At 41.5% G+C, this 13,604-nt stretch overlaps 1 protein-coding gene across 3 annotated transcripts in view; it reads right to left on the reverse strand.

Moving 5' to 3' along the window:
• Window positions 1-13,604, reverse strand: part of ASAP3 (ArfGAP with SH3 domain, ankyrin repeat and PH domain 3) — a 127,964-nt gene that overhangs the window by 29,394 nt on the left and 84,966 nt on the right. For all 3 annotated transcript variants that reach the window (XM_089478964.1, XM_089478965.1, XM_089478963.1), the window contains 8 exons: window positions 13,172-13,266; window positions 11,770-11,950; window positions 9,407-9,492; window positions 8,457-8,572; window positions 6,853-6,920; window positions 5,673-5,780; window positions 3,761-3,989; window positions 819-1,092 (listed from right to left, as the gene is read on the reverse strand). In XM_089478964.1, coding sequence (XP_089335090.1) covers window positions 819-1,092; window positions 3,761-3,989; window positions 5,673-5,780; window positions 6,853-6,920; window positions 8,457-8,572; window positions 9,407-9,492; window positions 11,770-11,950; window positions 13,172-13,266 — 1,157 coding nt within the window. The remainder of the gene's footprint in view (window positions 1-818; window positions 1,093-3,760; window positions 3,990-5,672; window positions 5,781-6,852; window positions 6,921-8,456; window positions 8,573-9,406; window positions 9,493-11,769; window positions 11,951-13,171; window positions 13,267-13,604) is intronic.

A 13,604-nucleotide genomic window follows, 5' to 3' on the forward strand; every position in this document is an offset into this window, starting at 1 on the left:
GTCCCTCCCAATGTGTTGCTGTGGCTGGTATTTTCAGAGAATGCTGGCATGGAAGAGAGTGGGGTATATATACTGTTGGTTGAGAGGAAGCGATTTACATGTTAATTTTGTATTGTTCTGTTGTTGAATGGCAAGGCCTCAGGCAGGCCCCAGCAGACAACAGATATTACCATTCAACAACAGAACAATATACAGATTAACAGCAGCTTGGCGAAATGTCAGGAATAAGCTCTTCTAGAACATGGCCTCATAGCCCGAAAAACCCAGAAAAAACTATGTACCTTCTTTTGTTTCAAAGCAAGTCTTGGGAAGTAGAGAATTTCATTGAGCCTGTTATATTCAACAACATTCTAATCCTATGTCAAAGTATGGAAAATTACATTTTGTGGCCATGCAGGATGAGGGATATGGAAGCTTATAGCCCATATAAGTAACTTTTTTCAACTCAGCCTGAAATTATCATTTAACTCTCAGGCCTCTTGGAATCTTGAAGGTTCTCAGAATCTTGAAGGGTCACTGACATAACAGTAGCCATATTTGTGTTTTAGTTATTTGTTAAGTTTCTATTTCACCTTTCTTCCAAGAAGCTCCAGGTCTTTGTCCTCACATCAATCCTGTGAGGTAGTCTGGGATGGCAAGATGACTTGGTCACTTGAGTGTGGATTTGAGCCTAGGTCTTCCAAATCCAAAACTCCTACCACTACTACACTGTGGTTATTCCTAATCCTCATCAGAAATCAGTCTCATCAGAAGCTGCTGCTAACCTATAGGACGTCTAGTTTTCAAACCTCTTCACAAATGATAAGCCATAGTCTCACCTGAACCTGACTGGGGTTGGTTGTCCTTGTTCAGGAGAGGTTCCTGGAGAAGGTGGTAGTACTGCTGTCTGACTGGGCTCTGATCTTCTCCATTGTGACCTGCCCTCAACTTCAGAACAGGTTTCCCAATAGGCTGTACCTTTGACTTCCACTGAGTTACGAAAGCTGGACAGCTGCTTGGATATGACATTGTCCACTGTGCCAGGAACAATGGAAGTGGATGAGTTCCAAACTTCAGTGGAATCTGAAGACTGGGATAAGGATTCACAGCCATCTAGAAAGAATGGTTAAAGGATTTTTGTTCAAGGACAATGTCTGAATTATGTAGGTGTGTAAAAACATCAAGTTATTAGAAGACTCAAGGCAAGAAAAAGAAAGAGAGAGAGAGATACACCCTCTACTACAGGACAACTAGGCAAAGTCCAAAGTCAGGAGGAAACAAGGGAAAGGGCTCTTGCTAAGCACCCCCTCCTCTTTGCCTCAGTCTTCACTTGCTCCCTGGGGGCTCTTCATTATCAGGGTATAATAATAATAATAATAATAATAATAATAATAATTATTATTATTATTATTTGTATACCGCCCTCTGGCAAACCAATCCAGGCGGTTAACAACAGTAAAATATAAAATATGACAATTAAAAACCCTTTATCCCTCCCCCCCTTAAGACAGTATTAAATAGTATAACATATTAAAAACACATAAAGCATAAAAACAGCAATTAAAACTAAAAACCCTGATATCCCTCTGTTGATCCTCAACCATCACTAAGATGGGGCCACGGGAGGAATGAGGGAATCAGGGAACCTGGGCCGGGATGGTTAATCTGGAAAGGCCTGCCGGAAGAGTCTTGACCGCTTTTTTAAAGCTGTCTAATGATGTTATCTGACAGATCTCATCTGGCAGGTCGTTCCAGAGTTTGGGGGCGACAGCAGAGAACGCCCTCTGGGAGGTCGCTGCAAGCCTAGATTTTAGAGGCTGCAGTAAGTTCCTCCCAGAGGACCGGAGAGCGCAGGGAGGATTGTACGGGAGGAGGTGGTCCCTAAGATAGCTTAGACCCAAGCCATTTAGGGCTTTAAAGGTGATAACCAACACCTTGTACTGGGCCCAGAAGCTGATAGGCAGCCAGTGGAGGGACCTCAAAACCGGAGTAATGTATATCATCTTTTCCCTTTTCCTTCCTTATTTTTTGGTACAGATCATTCTGTAATCACTTACTGATCACGTACCAAGGTGAACATCCTGCCATTACTTACTAGCAATGACAAAGGCAACCAGCAACTTCTGACTTGTTGCATTCTCATCCTCTTTCTGATATCACTTGCCAGACCTATCATAGAGGTGTATCCACTAGTCACTTACAACAGCCCCTCTTCATATTAATAATAATAATAATAATAATAATAATAATAATAATAATATGTTTTATTTATAGACCGCTATTCCGCGATGATCATAGCGGTGTACAGTAAAATCGTTAATACAATAAAAATACAGTTAAAGGAGGGAGAAGTCTCATCCTTCAGGCAGTCCAAGATGTTGTTGGTCTGCCTGATGGCTCCCTCTGAGGCCGAGATGACAGTTGAGGAGGGAGGGGCCTCTTCCTTCAGGCAGTCCAAGATGTTGCTGGTCTGCCTGATGGCTCCCTCTGAGGCCGAGATGACAGTTGAGGAGGGAGGGGCCTCTTCCTTCAGGCAGTCCTTGATGTTGCTGGGTCTGCCTGATGGCTCCCTCTGAGGCCGAGATGACAGTTGAGGAGGGAGGGGCCTCTTCCTTCAGGCAGTCCCTGATGTTGCTGGGTCTGCCTGCTGGCTCCCTCTGAGGCCGAGATGACAGTTGAGGAGGGAGGGGCCTCTTCCTTCAGGCAGTCCTCGATGTTGCTGGGTCTGCCTGATGGCTCCCTCTGAGGCCGAGATGACAGTTGAGGAGGGAGGGGCCTCTTCCTTCAGGCAGTCCAAGATGTTGCTGGTCTGCCTGATGGCTCCCTCTGAGGCCGAGATGACAGTTGAGGAGGGAGGGGCCTCTTCCTTCAGGCAGTCCTCGATGTTGCTGGGTCTGCCTGATGGCTCCCTCTGAGGCCGAGATGACAGTTGAGGAGGGAGGGGCCTCTTCCTTCAGGCAGTCCTCGATGTTGCTGGGTCTGCCTGATGGCTCCCTCTGAGGCCGAGATGACAGTTGAGGAGGGAGGGGCCTCTTCCTTCAGGCAGTCCTCGATGTTGCTGGGTCTGCCTGATGGCTCCCTCTGAGGCCGAGATGACAGTTGAGGAGGGAGGGGCCTCTTCCTTCAGGCAGTCCTCGATGTTGCTGGGTCTGCCTGATGGCTCCCTCTGAGGCCGAGATGACAGTTGAGGAGGGAGGGGCCTCTTCCTTCAGGCAGTCCCCGATGTTGCTGGGTCTGCCTGATGGCTCCCTCTGAGGCCGAGATGACAGTTGAGGAGGGAGGGGCCTCTTCCTTCAGGCAGTCCTTGATGTTGCTGGGTCTGCCTGATGGCTCCCTCTGAGGCCGAGATGACAGTTAAAGGAGGGAGAAGTCTCATCCTTCAGGCAGTCCAAGATGTTGTTGGTCTGCCTGATGGCTCCCTCTGAGGCCGAGAACCTACCTGTTACCTCTCTAAACATCAAATAAAAGCTATTCCCTTGTGTTCTGTGTTCAACTGAAAGGGCATGCAAGCTGAGGGGGTTTGATGTATACTTCCCTAGGGAGGTGACACTCCCTGTGACAATAGGACAAATGAGACTTTACACATAAAGTTAGGCTTCCTTGATATAACTAATCTTTGCTTATACCTGAACCCATGGCCCTCCAGATGTTGCAAGATGCCAATCCTCATCTGCTCTAACCAGCAAGGCCAATAGTTTGGGGAGATAAGGTTTTAGTCCAACAACATTTGGAGGGCCACAGGTTCCCTGGACCAGACATAACCACAGCTATTTTTGTTTACCTGGCTTTGTCATGGCATTTCCTCTGGTGGGGTTTTTGATTGGCAGTGGTGGAGGAGCTTCCTCGCTGTTTGAGCTGCACATGTCAGGCCGTGAGGGGACCAAGATGGTCTCATAGGTCTTGTTACTGATGTCCATGCCTGTACAACTCCATCTGTTTGAAGGAAAGGGGGCAGGCTGGCCCATAGTTGGAGAAGGTGAGGACCCAAAAGACCGCTGGAGTGGACTCATCTATCAGAGGAAGCAGCAAAGTTGTTTTAGAGTTACTTTTGGGATTATGAGCCTCAGAATCCCATAGTTAGCAAGTCCAGTGTCAAGTTTCAGATTCAGTACCCAAAGACAAGCCACTACTGCCCCTAACTTTTGCTTTTACTTCATTCTGGATGAATCACTTACTCTTAATCCATTTAAAGCCTACCCCAAGAATGAAGTGTGAACCAAAAGGTCCTCTGCATGGCTCAGCAAAAGCTAAAACAGTACTTTTAAAATTTACTTTATTTATTACTTCATTCTCCTACCTGCATAGCCCATGTATACCAGAAGAACAAATGTAAGAGCATACAAGGAGTCCTTCTGGATCTACAAAACTTTGTGGGGTGAAAATCTGCTCTGCCATACCCTTTACTGGAGAACAGTATAGCAGTAATGTAATGGGCTCCTTCCTATTCGTGAGGAGAAGGAGCTGTTTATTAATTTTTTATTTTAAATATTTCAAGGATTTATATCCTGCCTTTCTTTCACAATGGATTCCTTCAACAGCAGCACTCCACTGCATCAGTGATTCTAGATTTCTGGGCTAATGCCCCATCTAAATTCTGCAATCAGAAAACCCAGATTCTATGACAAAAATTAAAATTAGGTATACCCAGAGATGAGCAACTGCAGCAGGTGCAATAGTTAATGTTTGTCCCGCAGACCTGCAGCAGGCTGCACCATCCCAAAATCACAACTATATATCTACTTTTCATTGTGATTTCAAGAACAGGGGGTCAGGAGTGTTCAGGAATTGGAGGGTTTGCCTTGCTAAACCACCTCTGATTGTGATGGTTTTGCAAGAAATCCCTCAGTTTCTCCTCCCCAAAACTAAAATGCTGGGCCACAAATCCTGGAGATCTCCAAGAGTGACAACCAGGGATGGGGTGGGGTTGCCTGGAGAAACTCTGGGAGCACAACAAACCTTCGAGGCCTGATTGTGACCCATAGACTTAATTTTACCCAACCATTAACTTATTCAGTAGAAACCTAAGAAGAGCTATGCTCAAGTGAAGGCTTTTGCTCCCACATTGCCCAGTCAAACGCTTCAGGGAAGCTTATAAACAAGAGATGAGAATAGAAACCATCTGCCATTGTTGTTCCCTAGAAACTGACTTTCTGAAGCATGATGCCAGTGAACCAGGAGATGGTATGGTGGAAGACAAAGTGGTGGGCCTGGAAGACATGGTCCAGCCTAAGCTGACTGAGGTCTCATGATGAAGCAGCAATTATGTTTTATTATTGTAGTGATGGTTCTGTCAGCAGGATAAGCACTATAAGAAATGAAGCAAAGTAAAGCACTAGATGGAAAGATGTTGGATAGAAATAGGTCAGAGCACTTCATGTCATACGCCCTGCTGTAAGCCCTCTAAACCAGCCTCCTGCTCTCAGGAATGGTGGGGGTTGCTATCTTGTCTCCATTGTTGAAGTAAGATTCAACTGCCAGCCCACTCAGTTAGTAACTAGAAATGGTCAGTAACAAAGTAAAACAAGAGGATATTAATTGTTACTTTAAAAACAATGAAAATGTTTTAACCATTAAAATTATAACTTTAAACATCTGACTGGGAAATTTCTTACGTCATAGTTCAAAAAAGCAGCATTTCCAATCTTAAGTGAAAAAAGTACAAGATACACAATACAGAGTACCCAGCAAAGCACCTTCTCATCCAGCTCATCTTCACTGTCATAAGAAAACTCCTGGGGGGCCTCCCAGTCGTAGTCCACATGGATCTGTGGAGCCATCCTCCCCATCTGAGCTTGCTCCAGCTGCAGTATCAAGAACATGAAAAGTGACACACTGTCAGTTTGTTACGTGAGAGGTCCCCTTGGAATCTTCAAACATGGTGGTTCCAATCCAAAATGCATTTGCTAAAAAGTGAGTTCCATTGAATACAATGGGACTTGAATCTAAGCCAACCTGTCGAGGACTGCACTCTAACAGCCATTTAACACCTAATACAAGATGAAGCTTGGTCTGCCACAGACAATGAGGTACTCTGCATATTTACTCAGATACAGAGCTTCATGGTAAATTTTCAGGTTCAGGTGCTCACTGTGACTATCCTCACAGACACCCACAAAAAGAACAAACAAAAACACAGTGTCCTTGAATTCCCAGGGCTTGTAGATATTCTATTTTGGACTACAAGTCCCTCCCTCCTTGGAGGTCTTTAAACAGAGGCTGGATGGCCATCTGTCAGGGATGCTTTGATTTGGATTTCCTGCATGGCAGGGGGTTGGACTGGATGGCCCTTGCGGTCTCTTCCAACTCTATGATTCTATGAATCCCCCAGCCATGAAATGATTTTGTGAATGGCAGTACAAAAATAACTTCTCCAAGATCTAGAATCTGCTGGATTTCTTGTGTGTCACAGACAGCCTAGTGCACATATGGAAGTTAATGGGCATATAATGGAATCTTCTAAAGAACCTAATTTTAAATTTCAGCAGCATTACTAAATGTCTAACACATGTCACATTGATTTTATCATTTGACTAAGCATGATTAAGTATGGATTCAACTGAATGCTCCTTATTTTTTATGTATGACATTTCTGGCAAGACATTTTTTTGATATTTAATATATTTTTTTCCTTACCAAAGCCTGAAGCCTTAGGAAAGTTAAATTACTCTACACAAACTCAAAGAACTGTGTATGGTTCTGCTCCCTCCATTATATCATCACAACAAGCCAGCAAAACAGGTTAGGCTGAAAGACAATAGCAAGGCCATAGTTGAGCAAGGAGCGGTACCTGGACCTCCCCAATTATAGTCTGACAGTCTAACAGCTATACCACATGGGCTGTCAACAACGATGTCCCTGTCACCCACAACTTACCAGGTCTTCACATTCGGCATGCTTGTACTTTTTTGCCACATCCAGAGGTGTTTCACCGGCTGCATTTACTGCCAAGGAAAAAGAAAAACAAAGCCAATTTGAACTAGGAAGCCTGGCATTGGGGAGAGGGGAGCATTCTTTACATATTTCTAAATATGTGCTCCAAAACACTATGCAAGGCTATTAATCCTGAATGGCTGTGACCATGAAACATCTTTATTTTAATTAAAAGTTAATTAAAAGTTTCGTCATAGATGTATCCATTTCCAATTGTACTAGTTCACTCTTTTACTATATTTTGAAGCCATGCATTTTCTAGGCAAATTTTCCCCACAAAATAGATATAACATTGCTTGTTGTATCATAGCAAGTAGCAAGTACATTTCTATACTGCTTATCAGTGCACTTAAGCACTCCCTAAGAGGTTTACAATGGATAAGCTAATTGCCCTCAACAAACTGGGTACACATTTTAGCGACCTACAGAGCTCTGGGATGCCAGGCAGAGTCGAGTCTGGAGCTCTGAGATTGAATTTACAACCTTGTGGCTGTGAATGGCTGCGGTAGAGGCATTTAATCACTGTGCCACCAGGGCTCCATAGGAGTGCACTCAAGAGTCTGGGTAACTCTCTGAAAACCAACACAGTCACTACATGAGATGATTTCCTTACTAAGACCTCTCTGCTAGATCTCAAATGCTATTAAGAACCAAGATTTATGTAGAATAGCTTGTTTATAATTCTCTTACCCAGTGGTTTTCAAAAAGACAGGGTGGACCCCCAGGGGAGGTATGTAAGTTGCTCAAGGAGGGCTAAGTACTTCGATCCTCCCCCCCCCCCCCACCTTCCAAACCTTTTCTGTCTTGAAAGGGAAGAGAAAGGCAAGGAGGATACTTGAAGCACCTGCCTGACTGAGGAGTAAGAGTAGGAGTATATTTCCTTATAAAATGTTAAAATAAGAATATACATGTGTGGATGAAAATGCACATGCTAAACAAATGGTTGGAAGATTTTTGTATTCACTTTCCCCCTCCTTGGATAGATAGGGATTTGCTACATGCAAACTCTCCCCCTTTCTCATTCAATCTAACCAGGTTACTCCCCCTTTAGGGAAGTACTTACACATTTTCTCAAAGATTTTCTACTAAATTGCATGTTCCTTCTTTTTATCTGAACTATTCACTAGCTAGATTGAGTTATAGCCTTTTATGTAAATATAGATTAAAGCCATTAGTAAAGTTTTGTTTGAACATCAAGCTTGCGTTGTTTTTGAGTCAGTCTCAGTTCTTAGGGAAGCATAGTTAGACAAAGGTATATTTCTGCTACTCTGTTAATTTAAAGCCAGACCCTAACAGACTTGGCTTTGACATTTTTTTGATATTTAATATATTTGTTTCCTTACCAAAGCCTGAAGCCTTAGGAAAGTTAAATTACTCTACACAAACAATTTTTATTCATATACTATGTCAAGCGCAGGGGGAGGAGCGACATCCAGATGTAGATGTAAACGGGGTCACCAGGGTAGAAAGTCTGAGAGCCATATTAGTTCCTGAACCCTAACATGACTCTGAAGTTACTATTACTAATCACTCTCTCTCTTGACTACCTGCATTTGTAGAGGCCTTCCCCTTCAGCAGCAGTTTGATGCAGTTGGGCTGATTGTACTGGGCTCCATAATGCAGAGCAGTGTTTCCATCTAGTGCAGGACTATCTAGATTTCCCCTATATACAGACACAAAGCAGAAAGCAAAATCTAGCTTACATTTTAAGAAGAAACCAAAATAAAGCCTTCTGTCTCATGGATGCAGGGCAGAGCTTACAAACCTCACTATGTCCATCTCCTACTTTCATTATTTTCTGTCATGTACCTACTACCCTTAACAAGAGAGCTAGGGAACCTGTGTATTTTCACATGGTACTGAACTCTAATTCCCAGCAGCTACACACAGTCTGCCCAATAATTAGGTATGATGGGAATAGTAGGGTTTTAAAACAAATCATTTAGTGGGCTAAAAGTCCCCTACCCCCACCTTACTAAAAACAAACAAACAAACAAAACCTTAATCAATAGAACATTATGAATCTTAGAATATATTATACATTAAAAGTGGGAACTGTGCTATCTAAATATACTGCAGTGTTTTCTCATCTCTTAAGAGAAGTGTTCTTGCTCAAGTTTCTTGTTCAATCATTTCCCTCCAAGTAGAACCTTCTGCCCTCCCATCCCTCCATCTTCCCAGTTTGACACAGCTATTATTTTACCTTCAAGTTATTGCTTCTAATGTGTGTGTGTGTGTATTTCTGCAAACCTCAGGATTCCCTGAAGCATGCCCTTATCACTTCTTTAATTTTTCAGTGTTGCTGTTTTGGATCCATTTCCATATGAACCCACCTCTTGAGTTTGCTATTAAAAGAAATTATATTAGATTTAATGGGATTTGTGAACAATTTTAGGTAGTAATTTTGGCCCCCTGTGTGCCAGGTGTGTAAAAAGGTGTCAAAATTAGACCAATATCTGCTTGTAGCTAGCAGGGAATACTACAAGAAGAGATTTACCCATTCTGAATAATGAAGTCCACCAATGGGAGAGAAGTCCTGTTGGCACAGCGCACAGCTAGATGCAGAGCCCGTTCGCCTTGTTCCTGTCAGAGGAAGAAAAGAGAAGCATCACCTTGCAAGCCTTTCAGAGGAAGCAACATTTTGCTGAATTTTCTGGGCTAAACTGTGCTTAGATGGGGTTAAGTCAGATCAAGAAAGCACAAATAAATCTGAACCTGAAGAAAATCCTGTCTAAGTTATTACTTTGAGGAGGGCTTCATGCTATGTAGAAAATGTGTAAATCACATTTCAAATACAGTGATTCTCAAGATGAGAGGATAAATAATCAGAATTTCAAAATACAACCCAATTCAACCATCATACTGAGAAACAATAAGTAAAAAAAACTAACACAACCAGAGTTCTAAAAGTAACAAACTGCAGAAGGCAAAATATTCTGTAAGATTAGTTCCACACTTTGAAGAGATCCATCTGATCAAATCTGAACAAATATGACCCCTAAAATTTAGAAGCTGTAACCAAGAATTATCTGCTCCACAGTGGCCAACAATATGGAAGGGGTTTCTGTGCTAAATCTTGAAAGCAGAGAGATATCTAAGGAGTTAATTTGCAGCAGAAATTAATCAACATTAATCAAATGCCAAAGAAGATGGACTTTGATCAGGGCTTATGCAAATTTGTACTTCCAGAGTCTGCTATTTCACATCCACATTCACCCACACCATATTTAACTAGAGAAGTTTAGTTTCTTTCCTCATACATCAAGCTCCAGATTGTGCTTCAAAGAAAAGGTTGGATCCAGAGTGCTAAGGATTTCTGCCCGAATGGTACATCTAACTTGATTCCAGCTGATGTACTTTAAGTACATCTAAGGTGTGAATCCTACTATTAATCCTGAATAGACTCATTAAAATCAATATGGTTTAATTATTATTGACTCACCAATCAGCAATTGAATAAAATGGGTCTACTTATATTAATTATATAATATTACATTATTTATATCCTGTGTTGCTCCCAATATGGGACCTAAAAAGGCTTACAATACAAGTTAAAACAGAATACGGATAAAACTATATATAACAGAAAAAGTTGATAACCACAGTGGGGTGGCATTTGTTTTGAAATATCTTTTCTTATACAAAGGAATACCTTTCAAATTTTTCCAAGGAATAGTTGTCTTCATCTTTTGCAGCAAAATCAACAAGATCTGGGATCTATCCTTACCTACCCAACATTATCTAACTTTAAAAATGAACAAATTTTTGAAAACTGCATCAGACAGATAGAGTGTTGCCTCACTTGGCAGGTGTTTGTACACATGTTTTATTTGTTCACCACATCAGGAGCACTTGTGGGCTGAGAGGTGATATAGAAGTATCTAAAATATGTAATAGTTATATACATAGTTGGGGTGCGAGACTGTAAATAGTAAGATGAGACAGAATAGAAATGTTAAGAGTATGGCCATATATTATTACCTTAACAAGCAATAAGTGTTGGGTTCATAAACATCCTAGCAGATGAGCTGTTTAGCATGTACAGTACATTGTGATGAAAAGTCAAATAAGTCAAAGAAAGTTCTGGTTGCAATAAAATATTTAATCTGTGTATGTGGAGGAAAAAACCACCATGTATCATTGCCATGTGGATCAGCTTATCCTATTTGTCACAAATACAACTAGAACATTTACCCCTTCAGCTCAAGTGAACCACACCAAAAGGTACAGAAAAGCACAAATGCTCATCAAGCCCCCTCAGTTTTACATCCCTAATTATTTTCTCATTTCAGATATTTCAAAAATTTGCAAAGCACATAACTGGCTTCCCAAATACTTTAACATTCCACTTTACATAATACAAATTTCAAGCCATGTAACTGGAAAGAAACACATACACACACACAGAAAGAAAGAGAGAGAGAGAAGAAAAATGTAGCCATGGCTGCTAGTGATTAACCCAGTGGTGTAAATTAGCACTGCTGTAAAACATGGGTAATATGTGGTCTATCAACTGCATGTGTCCATCTCCCCACCTGTTTCGGTGGCTCTGAATAAAATTTGTCAAAACCTGGAGAGTCACACAAGCCAGGAAACCTGATACTTCTTTAAATGCATGCACTTTGAATTGATTTAAAACACTTCCAGTTTTCCAAATAAGTCAGTGAACTTCCAGCAATTCTGGAAGGAGAGGTGGTATAATGGATCAAAGGGATGGGAAACTGGCCCCTTGACATTCTGAAAGTGCTCACCTCTGCTATAACAGGAAATCACCTGTTGTTGGAGGCAAAGTTCTGTTCAGAAGCAATACCATTTTTATATACCTCTCTTTAATCTTCTATTCCATTTTCTTCCATTTACCTGGCCATCAGGGCTAGCTAAAGGTTTAGATAGATCAGGATGCTCTGCAAAGGCCTGAAGCAGTGCCAAGAGATCCCTGCTTCGGATAGCTTCCCAAATACGGTATGGTTCATCCTTAGTAGCTTTGTGAACATACTTGCGTTCCATGTACTTTGCCATGATGAATTCCTTTCTAGCATTCCTGCCCAAGAGAAAGAACATTTTCAAAAAAAGTGATCTTAGAGACGACTGTAAGAGTATTAAAAAATACTTTTTGGATTAGAGCAATAATCTCTCTACTTCAGCATCCCATTTCTGTTTTAATTTCAAAATTGTTAATGTTGTGTGTCTTCAGGTTGTTTCCAAATTTTTCTGGACCTAAATGGAACCTTTCAAGAGATTCTCTTGGCAAGATTTGTTCAAAGGGGCATTGCCATTGCCCTCCTCTGTGGCTGCGAGACTGTGACTTACCCAAGTTACCCAATGGTTTAGCAGGGATTCAAACCCCACAGTCCTAGTCCAGCACTTGAGCTATTGACTCACAGTTTCAGAATAGTAAACTTCTAGTTCCTAAACCTGCTGGCATACTTTTGCATGTATATGGGCAATGACTGAGGATGTCTTAGTAGAGAAAAGTATTTATTATATTTATTTTATTTATTATATTTATTTGTATCCCGCTCTTTTCCCAGGGCTGGGATTCAGAGCAGCTTCACAGCATTAAAAACTGTACAATTAAAAACATTTTAAAAGCTTACATTAAAAAGGAATTAAATTATTACGACATTAAAACAGATAGTTATTAAAAGAATAAAACATATATCAAAAACATAAAACTATATTGTATACTAAAAGTAGAGAAAAGCTGAGTGATCAGAGAGCACAGCTTCATCACTCCCTGCAGCAGAATCACAAGCATGCAGTTTAGATTCTAGCATTCAGTTTTTCCAAGTACAGAATGTTGATTAAACAAATAACTAAAAGCAGAGGGTCTACAAACAAAGAGCTGAACCTGAGAGAGAAGCATGTGAAGTTTCTTTGCTACCAGTCGACAGTCAGGTCAACTTTCTGCAAGATGTATTTTCTTCATAGGAAGGAGCTCTTGACCTGCTAAAGAAGCTGAACAGCTGTACAATGACTATCCAGCTTCTTCATGTACCACAGCATGGAAAATGAAGAAAACATGTGGAGCTCTTAGCTCTAGAAGTGTCTGAAGTTGTAGCTGTACAGGTGTAGAATAACCCTATGTGAGTGAGCCACAGAGACCACACAAAAGAAATATTACTTTTTTTAACTAGTTTATCAAATGCTGGCGGGGGTGTTCTGGGATTTGCAGTCTTGTATTCACCCCTAACAACTACAAGAGGCAGACCATGCCATTCATAAACACCTTTTTCTTGCATCAACTTCAGTATCTACTCACATGTCACTGGTGGATGAGGGTTTCAGGCTGCCTTGTGTTGGCAAGGTGGCCTCCATGACTTCATTAAACTTAGCATTTCCAATGCTGACTGCCAGCTAGGAGAAAGAAATGAATGTGTGTCACTGGGGGGGGGGGGGGAGGGAGAACTAATCATTATAGAAAGCAACTTCGTAAGTAACATTTTTCTTACTTCTGGTTTTAAAAATAAATGTTTTGCTAAATTGAGGTGCCAATAAGCTAACCTTCTTGTAGAAAAGGATTGCATCTGCCAGAAGCTTCCAGGAGAAATTATTTTGTAATAATTTATATATTAGAAATATATAGAAATTATCCTCCCTCCATAACTGTCATCCTTCGGCCTGTGAGGGAGTGAATAAGCTGGCCCAGCTCCATCAGGGCTAGCCTAAAGATAGAGGCTCCTCCCTCCATAACT

Source organism: Sceloporus occidentalis, unplaced genomic scaffold (assembly GCF_023333645.1).
Source record: "Sceloporus occidentalis isolate IW3139 unplaced genomic scaffold, rSceOcc1.0.p SCAF_13, whole genome shotgun sequence".
Lineage (NCBI taxonomy): Eukaryota > Metazoa > Chordata > Lepidosauria > Squamata > Phrynosomatidae > Sceloporus > Sceloporus occidentalis.